This window comes from Bombina bombina, chromosome 5 (assembly GCF_027579735.1).
Source record: "Bombina bombina isolate aBomBom1 chromosome 5, aBomBom1.pri, whole genome shotgun sequence".
NCBI lineage: Eukaryota > Metazoa > Chordata > Amphibia > Anura > Bombinatoridae > Bombina > Bombina bombina.
The window spans coordinates 720,707,384-720,725,417 of NC_069503.1; the positions used below are offsets into that span (position 1 = coordinate 720,707,384).

Below are 18,034 nucleotides of genomic sequence, written 5' to 3' on the forward strand. Positions count from 1 at the left end.
TTTTTCTGGCCCTCAGCTGTGAAGAAAATGGCTGCAATGGTCTTTTAAGGCCTAATGTGGTGTGGTTTGGGGAGACTTTGGATTCCAATCTCCTTGGGGAAGTGGAGAAGGAATTGGAAACGTGTGATCTCTGTTTGGTGGTAAGTATTACTTTTAATCAACTAGAACAGTCATTATTCATATGAATAAGAGCCCATACAAAGCACGTGGCTCTCAACCTTTTCTGCTTTGGGATAAATATTCTGAATGTTTTAAATGTTGTTGCATTTTTGTTTTATTTTTTATTTGTTTTTTTTTCATATGCTTTTTTGTTTTTATTTTTTATACATGTATAGTGTGTATATATATATATATCATAAATTAAGTATTTCAATGTAAAATGTGTGTTGACAGTTAGGGCCAGAAATAAGTGAGAAAGCTCCTGCACTGATCTTTTTAGCATTGTTGAAGTATTTGAAATACTTAATAAATAATATTTATTAACATTTACAAAAAATAGTCACTGGATAGCAGGAGTTATTATAATTGTTCATTATTAAGTCTAAGTTCTTTTAGATCCTGTATTTGTCATATACACACAGCACAAATAAAACACAATAGTTGAAATTTTAGGATTTAATAACCTAAAATAAAATTTAGAAATTGGTAACAAAAACAATTACATATTAGCAGGGATGTACTTAAAGGGACATTAAACACTTTGAGATGGTAATATAAAATGATAAATTGTATATAATAAAACAACTCTGCAATATACTTTCATTATTTATTTTGTCCTCTTTGCCTGTAATTCCATTATGAAATTGTGAGCTTTTCAGTTCCTGTTAGAAATGGAAGTGCAGAACACTGTTAAATCCAGCACAGCCATTGGCTGCACACTCTAGTGACCTATTTATAACTGACCCTAATTGGCCACAGCAGAGAAGGTAACACAAGTTACAACATGGCAGCTCCCAGTGTTTTATAGACACTAAAACTTTACACTTATTGTGTCACTTTTTAAACAACTAATGAAACTTTCAAAAATACATCTACATGTTAGTCATGGACTAATCTTTTCTTTGAATGCATCATTCTATCTAGCATGTATTTAGTGTTTAATGTCCCTTTAATGTTATAGTACCAATAGGAGATTAGATCCAACTACAGACTACCAATGTAATATAACATAAATGGTTAAAAATATTAAATTAAAAATATTAGGAGATACTAGATGATCTACATAACTACATAAGGGTAATATTTCTTTTAACTAATTTGCAAATTAATTTTTTAACAAGAATTGTGATAAATTAAATTTCTTCTAAAGCCAGTAATAAGGGTACTTAGGTGCATTAATCAGCTAATAACAATATTCACATTAGTAAATTTAGCTATTCAAATGCATAGTTATTAAGTCTGTATGGTTATATACTATATTAATAATATTTGGTTACTTAAATAAAAAGAGAGAAGCGCTTAACCTGGAACGAACAATAGCATAATAGCTTGTTCTATGGCTAGTTACCACCCAAGAAGCAGCCTCTTTGTGCTCAACATGTGCCTTTCACACAGAAGAACTTTCCTGTAGCATGTCAGTCTGATCCTGACTTTACAGTTTAGCCCAGCCCCGAAATACCAGGCAATCCCTCTCTGAACGAGAGAAACCGCAAAACCCCAGATGTACGTTTCGGCCTATTGTGGGCCTCGTCAGTGAGGTGCAGCCATATCCCTCTAGTGACACTGAGCAACAGGTCCACGTCTGGATTCCCGCATCACACTTAGGGAGACTTCCCTAAGTGTCATAATTTGCGTAAATAAAAAAAGAGAAGCGCTAAACCTGGTACGTTTGGGGTTTTGCCGTTTCCCTTGTTCAGAGAGGTATTGCCTGGTATTTCGGGGCTGGACTGTACTGTTAAGTCAGGATCAGACTGATATGCTACAGGAAAGTTCTTCTCTGTGAAAGGCACATGTTGAGCAAAAAGAGGATGCTTCTTGGATGATAACTAGCCATAGAACAAGCTATTATGCTATTGTTCGTTCCCAGGTTGAGCGCTTCTCTCTTTTAATTTATGCAATATTCGGTTACTATTGGCACAATACAATTCTATCCACTACACCAAATATATCAGTATGCCCACATTGGGTAACGTTCTATGCAAACCAAATATACTAACCTATGAGAATTCAATGTATTCTGTTTAAGTAGTTTGTATCCTTTCTGCAGTTAAGAATAAAAATCTATTTATGACACACAGGTTTAAACAAACCACCATTCATTTAGTTGGATATCGCAGATACTGAATTCTAAATGACCTTAGGTAATATTAATCATGTAAAAGCAATAATACTTTACCAACCAGTAGTAAAGACCTTGGACAGGATAAAGCAGGCTCTGGTAATTGCAAGTGCAATTTTACATCACGGAAGGCGAAATTAATAATGGTTATACAAATATTTTTATTTTCCATCATTCAACTCTTCTCAATAGTTTTGAAAAAATAGAGTTTTTCAAATTAAATGTATAAATACAGATAAATCATTCCTAAATTCATTTAATGCGAATGCACCATAGCTTATCAAATGTACTGCTTACAGTCTAGCACCCACTAGTGACAAGGAAGAGGGAATACCTTTTGGCTGCTGCCTTACTTCCTCCTTTCCGGCCTGGGTGCTACATCAGACTGAGATACCTAGTTATAATATTGCAGAGAAAGAGAGTATCAGTGTTTTTTCAGAAACAAAAAAGCAAAATGCAATTCAATGCAAGACAACATGGTTCCAGAAATTATGTGAAAATAAAATCCTAATGTAAATAAAATAAAGTCTAGTTGTGGATGAAATTGGAGAACCTTCAATTGAAGTGCAACGTGCTACTTATGTAAGACACTGTGGTGAAGGCAAAGATAAACCACACAGTACTTGTAAGTCCCCTTAGATGTACGAATGGGTATCGCTGTCCGCTTTAGCTGTGTCGCTCTCAGTGTGAAGGGAGATGTTTGGACTAAACTCCCTAAAGAGACTGTGAACACAAAAGAAACAAACCGAGCGCTCCCGCTACTCTAAGCATAGTAGTTTATTAAAACAATGCCATTTGCACAAGATAAAAACACACTTACAATGTGTAAATCAACATATGCATCACAAAATAGTCCCACCGGATGGATGTCTCTGTAGTGATTCCGTTACTGGTTCAGTGGCCCACTCCTGGTTTGTCAGATCTCTCGAGAAAGCAATCTTCAAAAGACGCTCACTGTTACCAGGGACGAGGCCAGCTATACTCTCCAGCGGTCACGTCTGTGCGGGCAACTGAACCGGTAATGGAACCACTACGGAGACATCCGGTGTGCTCTGTTTGTTTATTTTGTGTTCTAGTGATATTACCTCTAGTGTTTTCTCACACTAATCCAATCACTACAGAATCCGCATTAAATTGCAGTGGATTACTCATCTGATCAGGTACACTTGCATGTTTAGTATTATAGTAAATTGTAGATCAGGTACACTTGCATGTTTAGTATTATAGTAAATTGTAGTGGATTACTCATCTGATCAGGTACACTTGCATGTTTAGTATTATAGTAATTGTAGTGGATTACTCATCTGATCGTGTACCCTTGCATGTTTAGTATTATAGTAAATTGTAGTGGATTACTCATCTGATCAGGTACACTTGCATCTTTAGTATTATAGTAAATTGTAGTGGATTACTCATCTGATCGTGTACCCTTGCATGTTTAGTATTATAGTAAATTGTAGTGGATTACTCATCTGATCAGGTACACTTGCATGTTTAGTATTATAGTAAATTGTAGTGGATTACTCATCTGATCGAGTACCCTTACATGTTTAGTATTCTAGTAAATTGTAGTGGATTACTCATCTGATCAGGTACACTCGCATGTTTAGTATTATAGTAAATTGTAGTTGATTACTCATCTGATCAGGTACACTTGCATGTTTAGTATTCTAGTAAATTGTAGTGGATTACTCATCTGATCAGGTACACTCGCATGTTTAGTATTATAGTAAATTGTAGTTGATTACTCATCTGATCAGGTATACTTGCATGTTTAGTATTATAGTAAATTGTAGATCAGGTACACTTGCATGTTTAGTATTATAGTAATTGTAGTGGATTACTGATCTGATCAGGTACACTTGCATGTTTAGTATTATAGTAAATTGTAGTGGATTACTCATCTGATCGTGTACCCTCACATGTTTAGTATTATAGTAAATTGTAGTGGATTACTCATCTGATCAGGTACACTTGCATGTTTAGTATTTTAGTAAATTGTAGTTGATTACTTATCTGATCGGGTACACTTGCATGTTTAGTATTATAGTAAATTGTTGGGGATTACCCATCTGATCCGGTACACTTGCATGTTTAGTATTCTAGTAAATAGTAGTGGATTACCTATCTTATCAGGTACACTTGCATGTTTAGTATTATAGTAAATTGTAGTGGATCACTCATCTGATTGGGTACCCTTGGATGTTTAGTATTATAGTTAAAGTGAGTGTTAATTTTTATGCTCTGCAACACATCAATGTATTCTATATTTATAACATATTGAGATCGCTACGTTTTTATTTCTTTCATGTAATTGGCAAGAGTCCATGAGCTAGTGACGTATGGGATATACAATCCTACCAGGAGGGGCAAAGTTTCCCAAACCTCAAAATGCCTATAAATACACCCTGACATGATTAAGAACCTGGCATAGGTTTGAAACGTTGTTGATATGATGGACCCTGTAAGAAATGAATAAAGGTCTTTTTAAAGTTTAACTGGTGGCTGGAAAAATACTTTTTTTGGTTATAAATACACCCCTCACCACACCCACAATTCAGTATTACAAACTTTGCCTCCTATGGAGGTGGTGAAGTATGTTTGTGCTAAGATTTCTACGTTGATATGCGCTTCTCAGCTTTTTTTTTTTCCCATTAGTTTTTATTGATTTTCTAAACCAGGATGACACATATACATAGTGTTTACCTAATACATAGTGTAGAACATCAAAAAATCAATCGGCATTTAACATCTGTTCCTCCAAAAGTGAGGTTCTACTTATTAGTCCAATTTTAATGTCCATTGCCAACTTGTTATTAAACTGGTTCTTGAGTTAGGGGGATCTAGAAAGGCTTCCCCCTTTAGAAATAATAAGTTCTTACATGGAGAAAAGGGTTTGGGGGGGAGTCCTTCATTTATGGTTGAAAGTAGAACAAGAAAACAGAAACAATAACTTGTGAAAACATTAACAATATAACAATTGAAACAACTGGAAACATACTAGTTGTATTTGTGAGGCGTGAGAGTCATTTACTTGTGTTGTATCTTAAAAAATTTTAACTGTTTAATTTGTAAAAATCTGTTGGTTGACCTTCCGTTTGAGTCAGGTTGTTTTCTTAATCGGGTTGCCTCCTAATGTAAAGCATTATAAAGGACTCTACAGTGACTTAGGGAGCGATTCCCAATAAAATTCGACCTCCAAAAATGTATCTAATTGGTTACGTCTGTAGTATCCGTACTGTTCTAAGGGGATGGTTTCTGTAACTTTCGACAGCCACTGATGGTAAGTTGGGAATAATGGAGACTTCCAATTCTGCGCAATCAAGGCTTTTGCACTATTTAGGCAAATCTGTAACAGTTTGGTGCGTATTTTGCATTTACATTCGGGGTTTTGATTTAGTAAGAATAATGTGGGGGATAGTGTAAATTCTTCACCCATGACATTTTTAAGTAAAGGTTCTATTGATCTCCAGAAGGGGGCAATCTTGTCGCATCGCCACCATATGTGTGCCATTGTACTTGTTTCACCACATCCTCTCCAGCATATTGCCGCAGAGGAAGGGTAAATCCTATGTAGTCTATGTGGGGCAGATACCAGCGCATAAGAATTTTGAAATTCAATTCAATGAATCTTGTGGAGGTTGAAGATTTACGGGTATTATTGAATATTTTCCTCCATTCATTCTCTTCTATTTGGGCATTTAGGTCTCGTTGCCAGTGTGAAGTGTATAACGGGGGGGATGGCTGTTCGGCATTTACGAGGGTGTTTTTAGCTACAGAGAGAGTGCCCCTAGTGGGTATTGCTGATAGGCAAAGATGCTCGAAAGGTGTTGGAGGTCTTACCAAGTTCTCTCTAAAGTGATTGCTGTGTATAAAGTTACTAAGCTGGGAGTGCTTTAACCAGGATGAGAATGTGCCGTTCAATATATTTGTCAAGTTTTGCAGAGATTTAAGTGAGCGATTGTCTAAAAGTGTGATGATGGGGACCGAGTCTGGCAATTCCCAAGTGACTTTAGTGTTTTTAAGAGGCTCTTATCCCCCTGTAAGCTCCATATTCGAGGATATTGGTGTAAGTGGAGATTGTTGTGTGGATAGTTTCGGGTATTTCCGAACCAAGTAGTCCCACATATCAAAGATGTGTCTAAAAAGGGGGGATATTTGGCATATAGGGGGTCTCAGAGTTTTGGGGATCCAACACACTGAGCCAGGCTTAGGTGCTTTCAATATCTGGGAATCTAAGGATATCCATGCTTTGGCTTCTCTCTTGCTGTGCCAGTCCAGTATGTGCTGTAACACTACCGAGTGGTAGTATGTTTCCAAATTCGGGACCCCCAACCCGCCTCCTCTAAGTGAACGATATAGTGTGGCTGCATTAATGCGTGGCTTTTGTTTTCCCCAGATAAACGAGTTTATGCTTTCTCCTGTTAAGTGTAGTCAGTCCACGGGTCATCCATTACTTATGGGATTATGTCTCCTCCCTAACAGGAAGTGCAAGAGGATCACCCAAGCAGAGCTGCTATATAGCTCCTCCCCTCTACGTCATACTCAGTCATTCTCTTGCACCTAACTAATAGATAGGACGTGTGAGAGGACTGTGGTTGTTATACTTAGTTTTTATTTCTTCAATCAAAAGTTTATTTTAAACAGCACCGGAGTGTGTTGTTTTTTCTCAGGCAGTATTAGAAGAAGAATCTACCTGAGTTTGTATATGATCTTAGCGGTCGTAACTAAGATCCACTTGCTGTTTCTCGGCCATTCTGAGGAGTGAGGTACTTCAGAACAGGGGACAGCGGGCAGGGTTCACCTGCAAGGAGGTATGTTGCAGTATATTATTTTCTAAGGAATGGAATTGACTGAGAAAATACTGCTGATACCGATGTAATGTAAGTGCAGCCTTAAATGCAGTAATAGCGACTGGTATCAGGCTGATATGTATGTATGTTTACACTGAGGTATTTCTAGGGAATGGAACTTCACTAAGAAAATACTGTATACATCTAACTTATATTTAAGCCTCTACTGCAGTGAAAGCGACTAGCAGCAGGCTTTTTAATAACATTTATTAATTTTACATTTAAAACGTTTACTGGCATGTTAATCGTTTTTCTCTGAGGTACTTGGTGATAAAACTTTATGGGCATTATTTTTCCACTTGGCTGTCGTTTATTTTGAATTCAATCAGTTTACTGAGCTTCCCCACTGTTGTATTATGAGTGGGAGGGGCCTATTTTGGCGCTTTATTGCGCAGTAAAAATTCAGTCATAGTCTTCCTATTTCTTCCTCCACGATCCAGGACGTCTCTACAGAGCCATGGGGTCTCCAAAACTTGTTTTGAGGGAGGTAATCACTCACAGCAGACCTGTGAGATTGTGCTTTGACTGTGATAAAAACGTTTATTTCAAATTGTTATCCATTTTTGGGTTACTAAGGGGTTAATCATCCATTTGCTGGTGGGTGCAATCCTTTGCTAATTTTATGCATTTACTGTGAAAATTTGGTTGCTATAACTAATTGCTTCATTGTTATTTCAACTGTGACGTTTTTTTCTGTGCTTCTTAAAGGCACAGTATCGTTTTTTATATTGCTTGTAAACTTATTTGAAAAGTATTTTCCAAGCTTGCTAGTCTAATTGCTAGTTTGTTTAAACATGTCTGACACAGAGGAATCTCGTTGTGCAATATGTTTAAAGGCGAATGTGGAGCCCAATAGAAATTTGTGTACTAATTGCATTGATGCTACTTTGAATAAAAGCCAATCTGTACATGTAAAGAAAATTTCACCAGACAACGAGGGGAAAGTTATGCCGACTAACTCTCCTCACGTGTCAGTACCTTCGTCTCCCGCTCAGGAGGTGCGTGATATTGTGGCGCCAAGTACATCAGGGCGGCCATTACAAATCACTTTGCAAGACATGGCTAATGTTATGACTGAAGTATTATCTAAACTACCAGAACTTAGGGGTAAACGCGACCACTCTGGGGTGAGAACAGAGTGCGCTGATAATATTAGAGCCATGTCTGATACTGCGTCACAATTGGCAGAACATGAGGACGGAGAGCTTCATTCTGTGGGTGACGGATCTGATCCAAATAAACTGGATTCAGACATTTCAAATTTTAAATTTAAGCTTGAGAACCTCCGTGTATTACTAGGGGAGGTATTAGCGGCTCTGAATGATTGTAACACGGTTGCAATTCCAGAGAAATTATGTAGGCTGGATAGATACTATGCGGTACCGGTGAGTACTGACGTTTTTCCTATACCTAAGAGGCTTACAGAGATTATTACCAAGGAGTGGGATAGGCCCGGTGTGCCTTTTTCCCCCCCTCCTATATTTAGAAAAATGTTTCCAATAGACGCCACCACACGGGACTTATGGCAGACGGTCCCTAAGGTGGAGGGAGCAGTTTCTACTCTGGCTAAGCGTACCACTATCCCGGTGGAGGATAGCTGTGCTTTTTCAGATCCAATGGATAAAAAGTTAGAGGGTTACCTTAAGAAAATGTTTGCTCAACAAGGTTTTATATTACAACCCCTTGCATGCATTGCGCCTGTCACGGCTGCGGCGGCATTCTGGTTTGAGTCTCTGGAAGAGACCATTAGCTCAGCTCCATTGGATGAGATTATTGACAAGCTTAGAGTCCTTAAGCTAGCTAATTCATTTATTTCTGATGCCGTAGTACACTTAACTAAGCTTACGGCTAAGAACTCCGGATTCGCCATTCAAGCGCGCAGAGCGCTTTGGCTTAAATCCTGGTCAGCCGATGTGACTTCTAAATCTAAATTGCTTAACATACCTTTCAAAGGGCAAACATTATTCGGGCCCGGTTTGAAAGAGATTATCGCTGACATTACTGGAGGTAAGGGCCATGCCCTGCCTCAAGACAGAGCCAGACCAAGGGCTAAACAGTCTAATTTTCGTGCCTGTCGTAACTTCAAGGCAGGAGCAGCATCAACTTCCTCCGCTCCAAAACGGGAAGGAACTGTTGCTCGCTACAGACAGGGCTGGAAACCTAACCAGTCCTGGAACAAGGGCAAGCAGGCCAGAAAGCCTGCTGCCGCCCCTAAGACAGCATGAAGTGAGGGCCCCCGATCCGCAAACGGATCTAGTGGGGGGCAGACTTTCTCTCTTCGCCCAGGCTTGGGCAAGAGATGTCCAGGATCCCTGGGCGTTAGAGATCATATCTCAGGGATATCTTCTGGACTTCAAAGCTTCTCCTCCAAAAGGGAGATTTCATCTTTCAAGGTTGTCAGCAAACCAGATAAAGAAAGAAGCGTTTCTACGCTGTGTACAAGACCTTTTTATAATGGGAGTGATCCATCCGGTTCCACGGTCGGAACAAGGACAAGGGTTTTACTCAAACCTGTTTGTGGTTCCCAAAAAAGAGGGAACCTTCAGACCAATCTTGGATTTAAAGATACTAAACAAATTCCTAAGAGTTCCATCGTTCAAAATGGAAACTATTCGTACAATCTTACCTATGATCCAAAAGGGTCAGTACATGACCACAGTGGATTTAAAAGATGCCTACCTTCACATACCGATTCACAAAGATCATTATCGGTACCTAAGGTTTGCCTTCCTAAACAGGCATTACCAGTTTGTAGCTCTTCCCTTCGGGTTAGCTACAGCTCCAAGAATCTTTACAAAGGTTCTGGGCTCTCTTCTGGCGGTACTAAGACCGCGAGGAATATCGGTAGCTCCGTACCTAGACGACATTCTGATACAAGCGTCAAGTTTCCAAACTGCCAAGTCTCATACAGAGTTAGTTCTGGCATTTCTAAGGTCGCATGGGTGGAAGGTGAACGTAGAAAAGAGTTCTCTATTGCCACTCACAAGAGTTCCCTTCTTGGGGACTCTTATAGATTCTGTAGAAATGAAAATTTACCTGACAGAGACCAGGTCAACGAAACTTCAAAACGCTTGCCGTGTCCTTCATTCCATTCAACGCCCGTCAGTGGCTCAATGCATGGAGGTAATCGGCTTAATGGTAGCGGCAATGGACATAGTTCCTTTTGCACGCCTGCATCTCAGACCACTGCAATTATGCATGCTAGGTCAGTGGAATGGGGATTACTCAGATTTGTCCCCTATGCTGAATCTGGATCAAGAGACCAGAGATTCTCTTCTATGGTGGCTTTCTCGGCCACATCTGTCCAGGGGGATGCCCTTCAGCAGACCAGATTGGACGATAGTAACAACAGACGCCAGCCTGCTAGGTTGGGGCGCTGTCTGGAATTCCCTGAAGGCTCAGGGATCATGGACTCAGGAGGAGAAACTCCTTCCAATAAACATTCTGGAATTAAGAGCGGTTTTCAACGCTCTTCTGGCTTGGCCTCAGTTAGCAACTCTGAGGTTCATCAGGTTCCAGTCGGACAACATCACGACTGTGGCTTACATCAACCATCAGGGAGGGACAAGGAGTTCCCTAGCGATGCTGGAAGTCTCAAAGATAATTCGCTGGGCAGAGTCTCACTCTTGCCACCTATCAGCGATCCACATCCCAGGAGTGGAGAACTGGGAGGCGGATTTCCTAAGTTGCCAGACTTTTCATCCGGGGGAGTGGGAACTTCATGCGGAGGTATTTGCCCAACTGCTTCGGCGTTGGGGCAAACCAGATCTGGATCTCATGGCGTCTCGCCAGAACGCCAAGCTTCCTTGGTACGGATCCAGGTCCAGGGACCCGGGAGCGGTGCTGATAGATGCTCTGACAGCACCTTGGGTCTTCAACATGGCTTATGTGTTTCCACCCTTCCCGATGCTTCCTCGATTGATTGCCAGAATCAAACAGGAGAGAGCATCAGTGATTCTAATAGCGCCTGCGTGGCCACGCAGGACCTGGTATGCAGATCTAGTGGACATGTCGTCCTGTCCACCATGGTCTCTGCCTCTGAGACAGGACCTTCTGATTCAGGGTCCTTTCAAACATCCAAATCTAGTTTCTCTGAGACTGACTGCATGGAGATTGAACGCTTGATTCTATCTAAGCGTGGATTCTCGGAGTCAGTGATTGATACCTTAATACAGGCTAGGAAACCTGTTACCAGGAAAATTTACCATAAAATATGGTGTAAATACTTGCATTGGTGCGAATCCAAGAGTTACTCATGGAGTAAGGTTAGGATTCCTAGGATATTGTCTTTTCTACAAGAAGGTTTAGAAAAGGGTTTATCTGCTAGTTCTTTAAAGGGACAGATCTCAGCTCTGTCCATCCTTTTACACAAACGTCTGTCAGAAGTTCCAGACGTTCAGGCTTTTTGTCAGGCTTTGGCCAGGATTAAGCCTGTGTTTAAAACTGTTGCTCCGCCCTGGAGCTTAAATTTAGTTCTTAACGATTTACAGGGTGTTCCGTTTGAACCCCTTCATTCCATTGATATCAAGCTGTTATCTTGGAAAGTTCTGTTTTTGATAGCTATTTCCTCGGCTCGAAGAGTCTCTGAGTTATCGGCCTTACATTGTGATTCTCCTTACCTGATTTTTCATTCAGACAAGGTAGTTCTGCTTACTAAACCTGGGTTCTTACCTAAGGTAGTCACTAACAGGAATATCAATCAAGAGATTGTTGTTCCTTCATTGTGCCCTAACCCTTCTTCAAAGAAGGAACGACTTCTGCACAATCTGGACGTCGTCCGTGCCCTGAAATTTTATTTGCAGGCAACTAAAGATTTTCGCCAAACTTCTTCCCTGTTTGTCGTTTATTCTGGACAGAGGAGAGGTCAAAAAGCTTCGGCTACCTCTCTCTCTTTCTGGCTTCGTAGCATAATACGTTTAGCCTATGAGACTGCTGGACAGCAGCCTCCTGAAAGAATTACAGCTCATTCTACTAGAGCTGTGGCTTCCACCTGGGCCTTTAAAAATGAGGCCTCTGTTGAACAGATTTGCAAGGCTGCAACTTGGTCTTCACTTCACACCTTTTCGAAATTTTACAAATTTGACACTTTTGCTTCTTCGGAGGCTGTTTTTGGGAGAAAGGTTCTTCAGGCAGTGGTTCCTTCCGTGTAAAGAGCCTGCCTGTCCCTCCCGTCATCCGTGTACTTTTAGCTTTGGTATTGGTATCCCATAAGTAATGGATGACCCGTGGACTGACTACACTTAACAGGAGAAAACATAATTTATGCTTACCTGATAAATTCCTTTCTCCTGTAGTGTAGTCAGTCCACGGCCCGCCCTGTTTTTTATGGCAGGTCTAAATTTTAAATTATACTCCAGTCACCACTGCACCCTATAGTTTCTCCTTTCTCGTTTGGTTTTCGGTCGAATGACTGGGTATGACGTAGAGGTGAGGAGCTATATAGCAGCTCTGCTTGGGTGATCCTCTTGCACTTCCTGTTAGGGAGGAGACATAATCCCATAAGTAATGGATGACCCGTGGACTGACTACACTACAGGAGAAAGGAATTTATCAGGTAAGCATAAATTATGTTTTTTTGAAGCTGTTGTATGTAAGATTTGTGGAGTGTTATTGGCACCGTTTGGAATATATACAGGATTTTCGGTAGAATTGACATTTTTATAGCCTGGATTCTCCCCCACCATGACAATGGCTTATCATACCAGTTTTTTAAGGTGTGTTGTATTGTGGAAAGTAAGGTTTTGTAATTGGCGTCGTACAGTTGTGATATTTTTGGGGTTAATTGGACTCCTAAGTATTTTAAGTGGAAATTTTTGACTTTGTAAGGGCATGTGGTCTTAATAATTTGTATGTCCCTCTGAGGGAGAGAGACATTAAGAATTTCCGATTTTTGTTTATTGATTAAAAAATTGGATAATCGGCCGAAGGTGTCAAACTCCTCCATGAGGGCTACTAGGGAGCGTGTAGGGGAAGTCAATGTGAGCAGGACGTCATCTGCAAACATTGATATCTTATTATGGTTAGGGTCAATATTTACCCCTTTGATGTTTGGGTTGGCTCGTATATGGGCTGCTAGAGCTTCCATGGTGAGTACAAATAAGATTGGTGAGAGCGGGCAACCCTGTCTCGTTCCATTTGTAATTTTAAAGGGTTGGGACAAAACCCCATTTACCTTAACCTTTGCTGAGGGGGATGAGTATAGCTGAAAGATTCTGTTTATCATGGTAGTGCCAAAACCATAGTGATGTAATGTGCTTCTAAGGAAAGGCCAGGCCACCCCATCGAAGGCCTTTTCCGCGTCTGTGGATACTACGAACATAGGGATTTTGTGGATATTGGCATAGTCTAAAATATGGGTAATTCTAATGGTGTTGTCTCTTGTTTCCCTCAGAGGGACAAAGCCTGCCTGGTCCAAGTGGACCAAATCTGGGAGAACGGAATTGATTCTTTGCGCTATAACCTTGGCATCGATTTTTATATCGCTATTTAGTCGCGATATCGGGCGGTAGCTGCTTCGTTCTGTTGTGGGTTTACCTTCTTTGTGAATTACTGTGATGTGTGCCTCAAGTAGCTGTGGGGATAAGAGGCCACCCTCGTCTAAAGAATTAAATAGATTTGTTAAGTGGGGCACTAATATCTGTTGATAATGCTTGTAGTAGGTGTTTGTTAGACCATCTGGTCCGGGGCTTTTATGGGTTGGAAATTTCTTAATGGCCTTAGCTACTTCCTGTTCAGAGAACGGCTCATCTAGGGAGTCTCTCAGAGGGTCTGGTATAGTAGGTAGATTTGCCTCTCCTAAGTATTTATCTATGAGTGTGCTATTTTGTATGTTATTATCAGGTGGAATGTTATATAAAGAACTGTAATATTTGAATGTATTCGCAATTCCCTTACAGTCATAGATTTCTTTGCTTGTGGTGTCTGACATTTTATTTATGTAATTGGCGAATGTTTTCCTCTTTAGTGTTTTGGCAAGTAACGGTCCTGCTCTATTTCCCTCCACAAAGTATAATTTCTTTATATAGTAAGCCTTCCTACGAACTTCCTCCGCAAGGAGGTTATTCAAGTTGTATCTAATTTTAGTGAGATTGTTGAGGGTACTTGTTAATTCCGGGTTTTGCATGTGTTTGAGTTCCGCATCTTTAAGCTGATTTATCAATTGATTGTATTCTAAGTTATATTTTTTTATGAGAATAGCTTTCTGTTTGATGAATTCCCCTCTAACTACCGCTTTACGTGCTTCCCAGACCACTTCCCAGACCACGGGGGGGATTGGGGGGATGTATTAAATTGGAAATACTCAGTGTTTTTTCTATTTTCTCTGAAATTTGCGGTTGTAACAATAGTGTGTCATCCAGTCTCCAGCAGAAGTCTGAAGTGGGTTTGTTGGGCCAGTCAAGAGTCAGAGATACTGACGAGTGGTCAGACCATGGGGTTAGTATGATATCTGAGTCTCTAGTCAGTGATAACCCCAATTGATCTATATAAATATAATCTAGCCTGGAGTACGATTTTTTGGGGGCTTGAGTAGAAGGAATACGTTTTTTGCATTGGGGGGTGAATTCTCCATACATCTAGGAGCGAGAGGGATCTAAGGCAGTGTGTAATTGTCTTAATGGTGCTTTGGGACTGCGAGCTTTTAGCAGATGAACAGTCTAATCTAGGGTTAAGCGCAATGTTGAAGTCACCTGCTATTATGGTGGTACCCCTTGCTACTTCTAACAATTTCCCTGTGATTTTATTAAAAAATTTTGCTTGGCCCGTGTTAGGTGCATAAACATTTGCCAGTGTAACTGGTCTGTTAAAAAGATCTCCTACTATTATTAAATATCTACCTTTTGAGTCAGTGTATGTGGTGGCATTGCGGATTTGGATGGATTTGTGGAGCAATATTCCCACTCCATTTCTCTTTTTTTGTGTGTGTGAGCAAAAGTGGCATGTTGGGTAGTTTTGGATGTTAATTTAGGTTCTTCTTTGTGTCTAAAGTGGGTTTCTTGGATAAAGACAATCTCGTTTTTAATTTTTGAAAACCAATTAAGAGCTAATGATCTTTTTGTTGGGAAATTCAGCCCCTTGACATTCTGTGTCAATATTCTAAGTTGTTGTGCACTCATCTGTGATTGTAATGGGATTTTGGCTGCCATCTAAACTGTTTGCTGTTATGATGTGGCATATTCATTATCATGCATAATAGGCTCTGCTTAATCTCACATTTCGATTGCCAAGTACAATTAGACTTTACATTTACATTTGCTATATTTCCAGTTTTAGTAAAACAAACATTAATAAACTTTAAAACATTAAACCTAAACAAAACAATTGCATATAAACATATACAATACATAGTAACTAATGGGATACTACCCCGTCCATAACAATTTATGAACATGAGAGTATCGGCTACTTCCTAGTTAGCTTATTTATAAGGTGTATCTTACATCGTAAACAAATTTGGATAACATTGAAAGTCAATGTAACCATGAAGTTGAGAGTACTCACTCCTTTCCTCTATCCGCAAACAGTCTGTGTAGGCGTCTGAGCCTGCGTGGGATATAAGAGGTAATAGTAGAGAATCTGAAGTTAAAGAATAGTTAGAACATAAAAGAATAATACAATCATTGACAAGCATTTTGGCTCAGGTGGGGTTAGTGTCTGAGTAATGTAAGCTGGAGGATGGTTGTGACCTTTTCCTATTTACTCTGTTCCATGCGGGTCTTTGCGGTTTAGGATTGTTTAAGGGGCTGGTTGTCTTCTCAGATGTTGATCCTGCTAAAGGTGGTGGAGAGGGTTGGGGAATGTTCAGTTTTTTTACAAAACTCTTCCAGATCATCAGGCGTTCTATATATTGCAGTTTGTGAGCCTTGTAGGACTTTGATGCAAAATGGGAAACCCCATCTGTATGGGATCTTCAGGTCTTGAAGATGTAGAGTTAGAAATTTGGCTTCCCCTCTTCTGTTTAAGGTGATATTGCTCAAGTCTGCGTAAATCTGGATGTTATCTCCATCGAATGAAATTTGGTGCATTTTCCTAGAAGCTTCCATAATTTTTTCTTTATCTGCAAAGATTTGCATTTTCAATACAATGTCTCTGGGAGGCTTACCTTCCGGCGGCTTCGGCCTCAGCGCTCTGTGGGCTCTTTCCATGGGCAAGATAGGCAATTCCGAGTCTTTTAACAAAAACTGAAAGAGGCTCTGCAGATATTGTGGTATTTGAGCTGTGCCAATTTTTTCGGACACCCCTCTGATTCTGAGGTTATTGCGGCGTCCGCGGTTGTCGAGGTCCTCCAGTTGTAGTTGCATTTGTTGAGTTAGAGTCATGGGCCTCTAGAGATCTATTTTGCACATCAGTTTCGTTATGCATTTGGTCTATGTCTTCTTCAATGTGTACTACTCTCTCTCCTAATTCTGATAATTCTTTTTTAACTTCTTTGAGCCCATCCTTTATCATTTTCCCTACTTGCGAAATAAAGGAAGCAAAATCTGCTTTTGTGGGGAGGTTGTCAATATCTGCCCTCGTGAGGGGTTCGCCTGTTAGTGTGCCCTGGGTAGTGGTTCTTGTGTCTGTCGGCATGTCTTCCGAATCTTGTGACGAAGGGGACACTGGATCTGGGACTTCCAGTACTTTAAAGAAATTATTAAGCTTTGTTGTCGTAGCTGTTTGATTTTTATCTGGCTTGTCCTGTTTAGAAAGTCTTTTGGATGCCATTGTAATATAGTTTGTGTAGACTTGAACTTTTATTCCCAAATTGAGAGGATCTGAGTATGTTCTTGCTATTTGGCAGTGCTTTAATTGCAGAGCTTTGATTCCCTATTTTAGGTCTGTGTTTGTGGTGTTGTAGCACTGTACTGCTGCTTTAAGGGGGTAAGGAGATCTAGGCCTTATTAGATATAGTATGCTTTAATAAGCATATAGTTTTCCCCGTTATGGGATCGTTTTTGATACTTGCAAGCCTTATATTGTGAGAGTCTGATGTGAATTATATCCCATATTGAGTTTATTTAGGCTCAGTTTCAGAAGCTTTGTTGCGTTTATTTGTTATGGCTGTTTGTCTCTTTAAACTGAAGCCGTTATTACAGATGTGCTGGGAGATAGTGCGGTGAGAATTTCAGCAGTGTTATAGGGAGTAAGGCATATTTTACCACTTCTGCACACCATCATTTACTGACCGCTCACCTTTTGTCCCTCTGTTCTTCTCTGCGATCGCTCCGTATTTTGGAGTGCATCATTCAGCTGGGCCTAAGCAGGAGAGTCGTCCGTGCAGCTTACACCTTTTCTGTGTCCTAGATGCTGTCAGGAAGCGCCTGCAAACACGGAGCTTCAATTTTTTGCGGCCATACTGGGCGATGGCTGGCTCCGCTCCCCCCCCCCCCCCCCCCCCTCAGCTTTTTTTTTTTAAGCCCGTTTCCTCTCAGAGTACAGTGTCAGAGGGATGTGAAGGGAGTATCGCCTATTGAATGCAATGGTTTTCCTCACGGGAGATCTATTTCATGGGTTCTCTGTTATCGGTCGTAGAGATTCATCTCCTACCTCCCTTTTCAGATCGACGATATACTCTCATATTCCATTACCTCTACTGATAACTGTTTCAGTACTGGTTTTGCTATCTGCTATATGTGGATGGGTGTCTTCAGGTAAGTATGTTTTCATTACTTAAGACACTCTCAGCTATGGTTTGGCACTTTATGTATTTTATAAAGTTCTAAATATATGTATTCTACTTATATTTGCCATGATTCGGGTTTTAGTATATTTCCTTTTGCAGACTGTCAGTTTCATATTTGGGAAATGCATTTTTTTTAGAAATTTATTTCTTACCTGGGTTTGTGGTCTTTTTTTCAATTAACTGTCTTTCTCTTGTTAAGTGTGTTCAGTCCACGGGTCATCCATTACTTATGGGATATAT

The 18,034-nt window shown here is 40.2% G+C and overlaps 1 protein-coding gene across 2 annotated transcripts in view; it reads left to right on the forward strand.

Annotated features, from left to right (window-relative positions):
* The window catches only part of SIRT5 (sirtuin 5), a 191,870-nt gene that overhangs the window by 134,938 nt on the left and 38,898 nt on the right, over window positions 1-18,034 (forward strand). For both annotated transcript variants that reach the window (XM_053714754.1, XM_053714753.1), the window contains exon 7: window positions 17-140. In XM_053714754.1, the coding sequence (XP_053570729.1) occupies window positions 17-140 (124 nt within the window). The remainder of the gene's footprint in view (window positions 1-16; window positions 141-18,034) is intronic.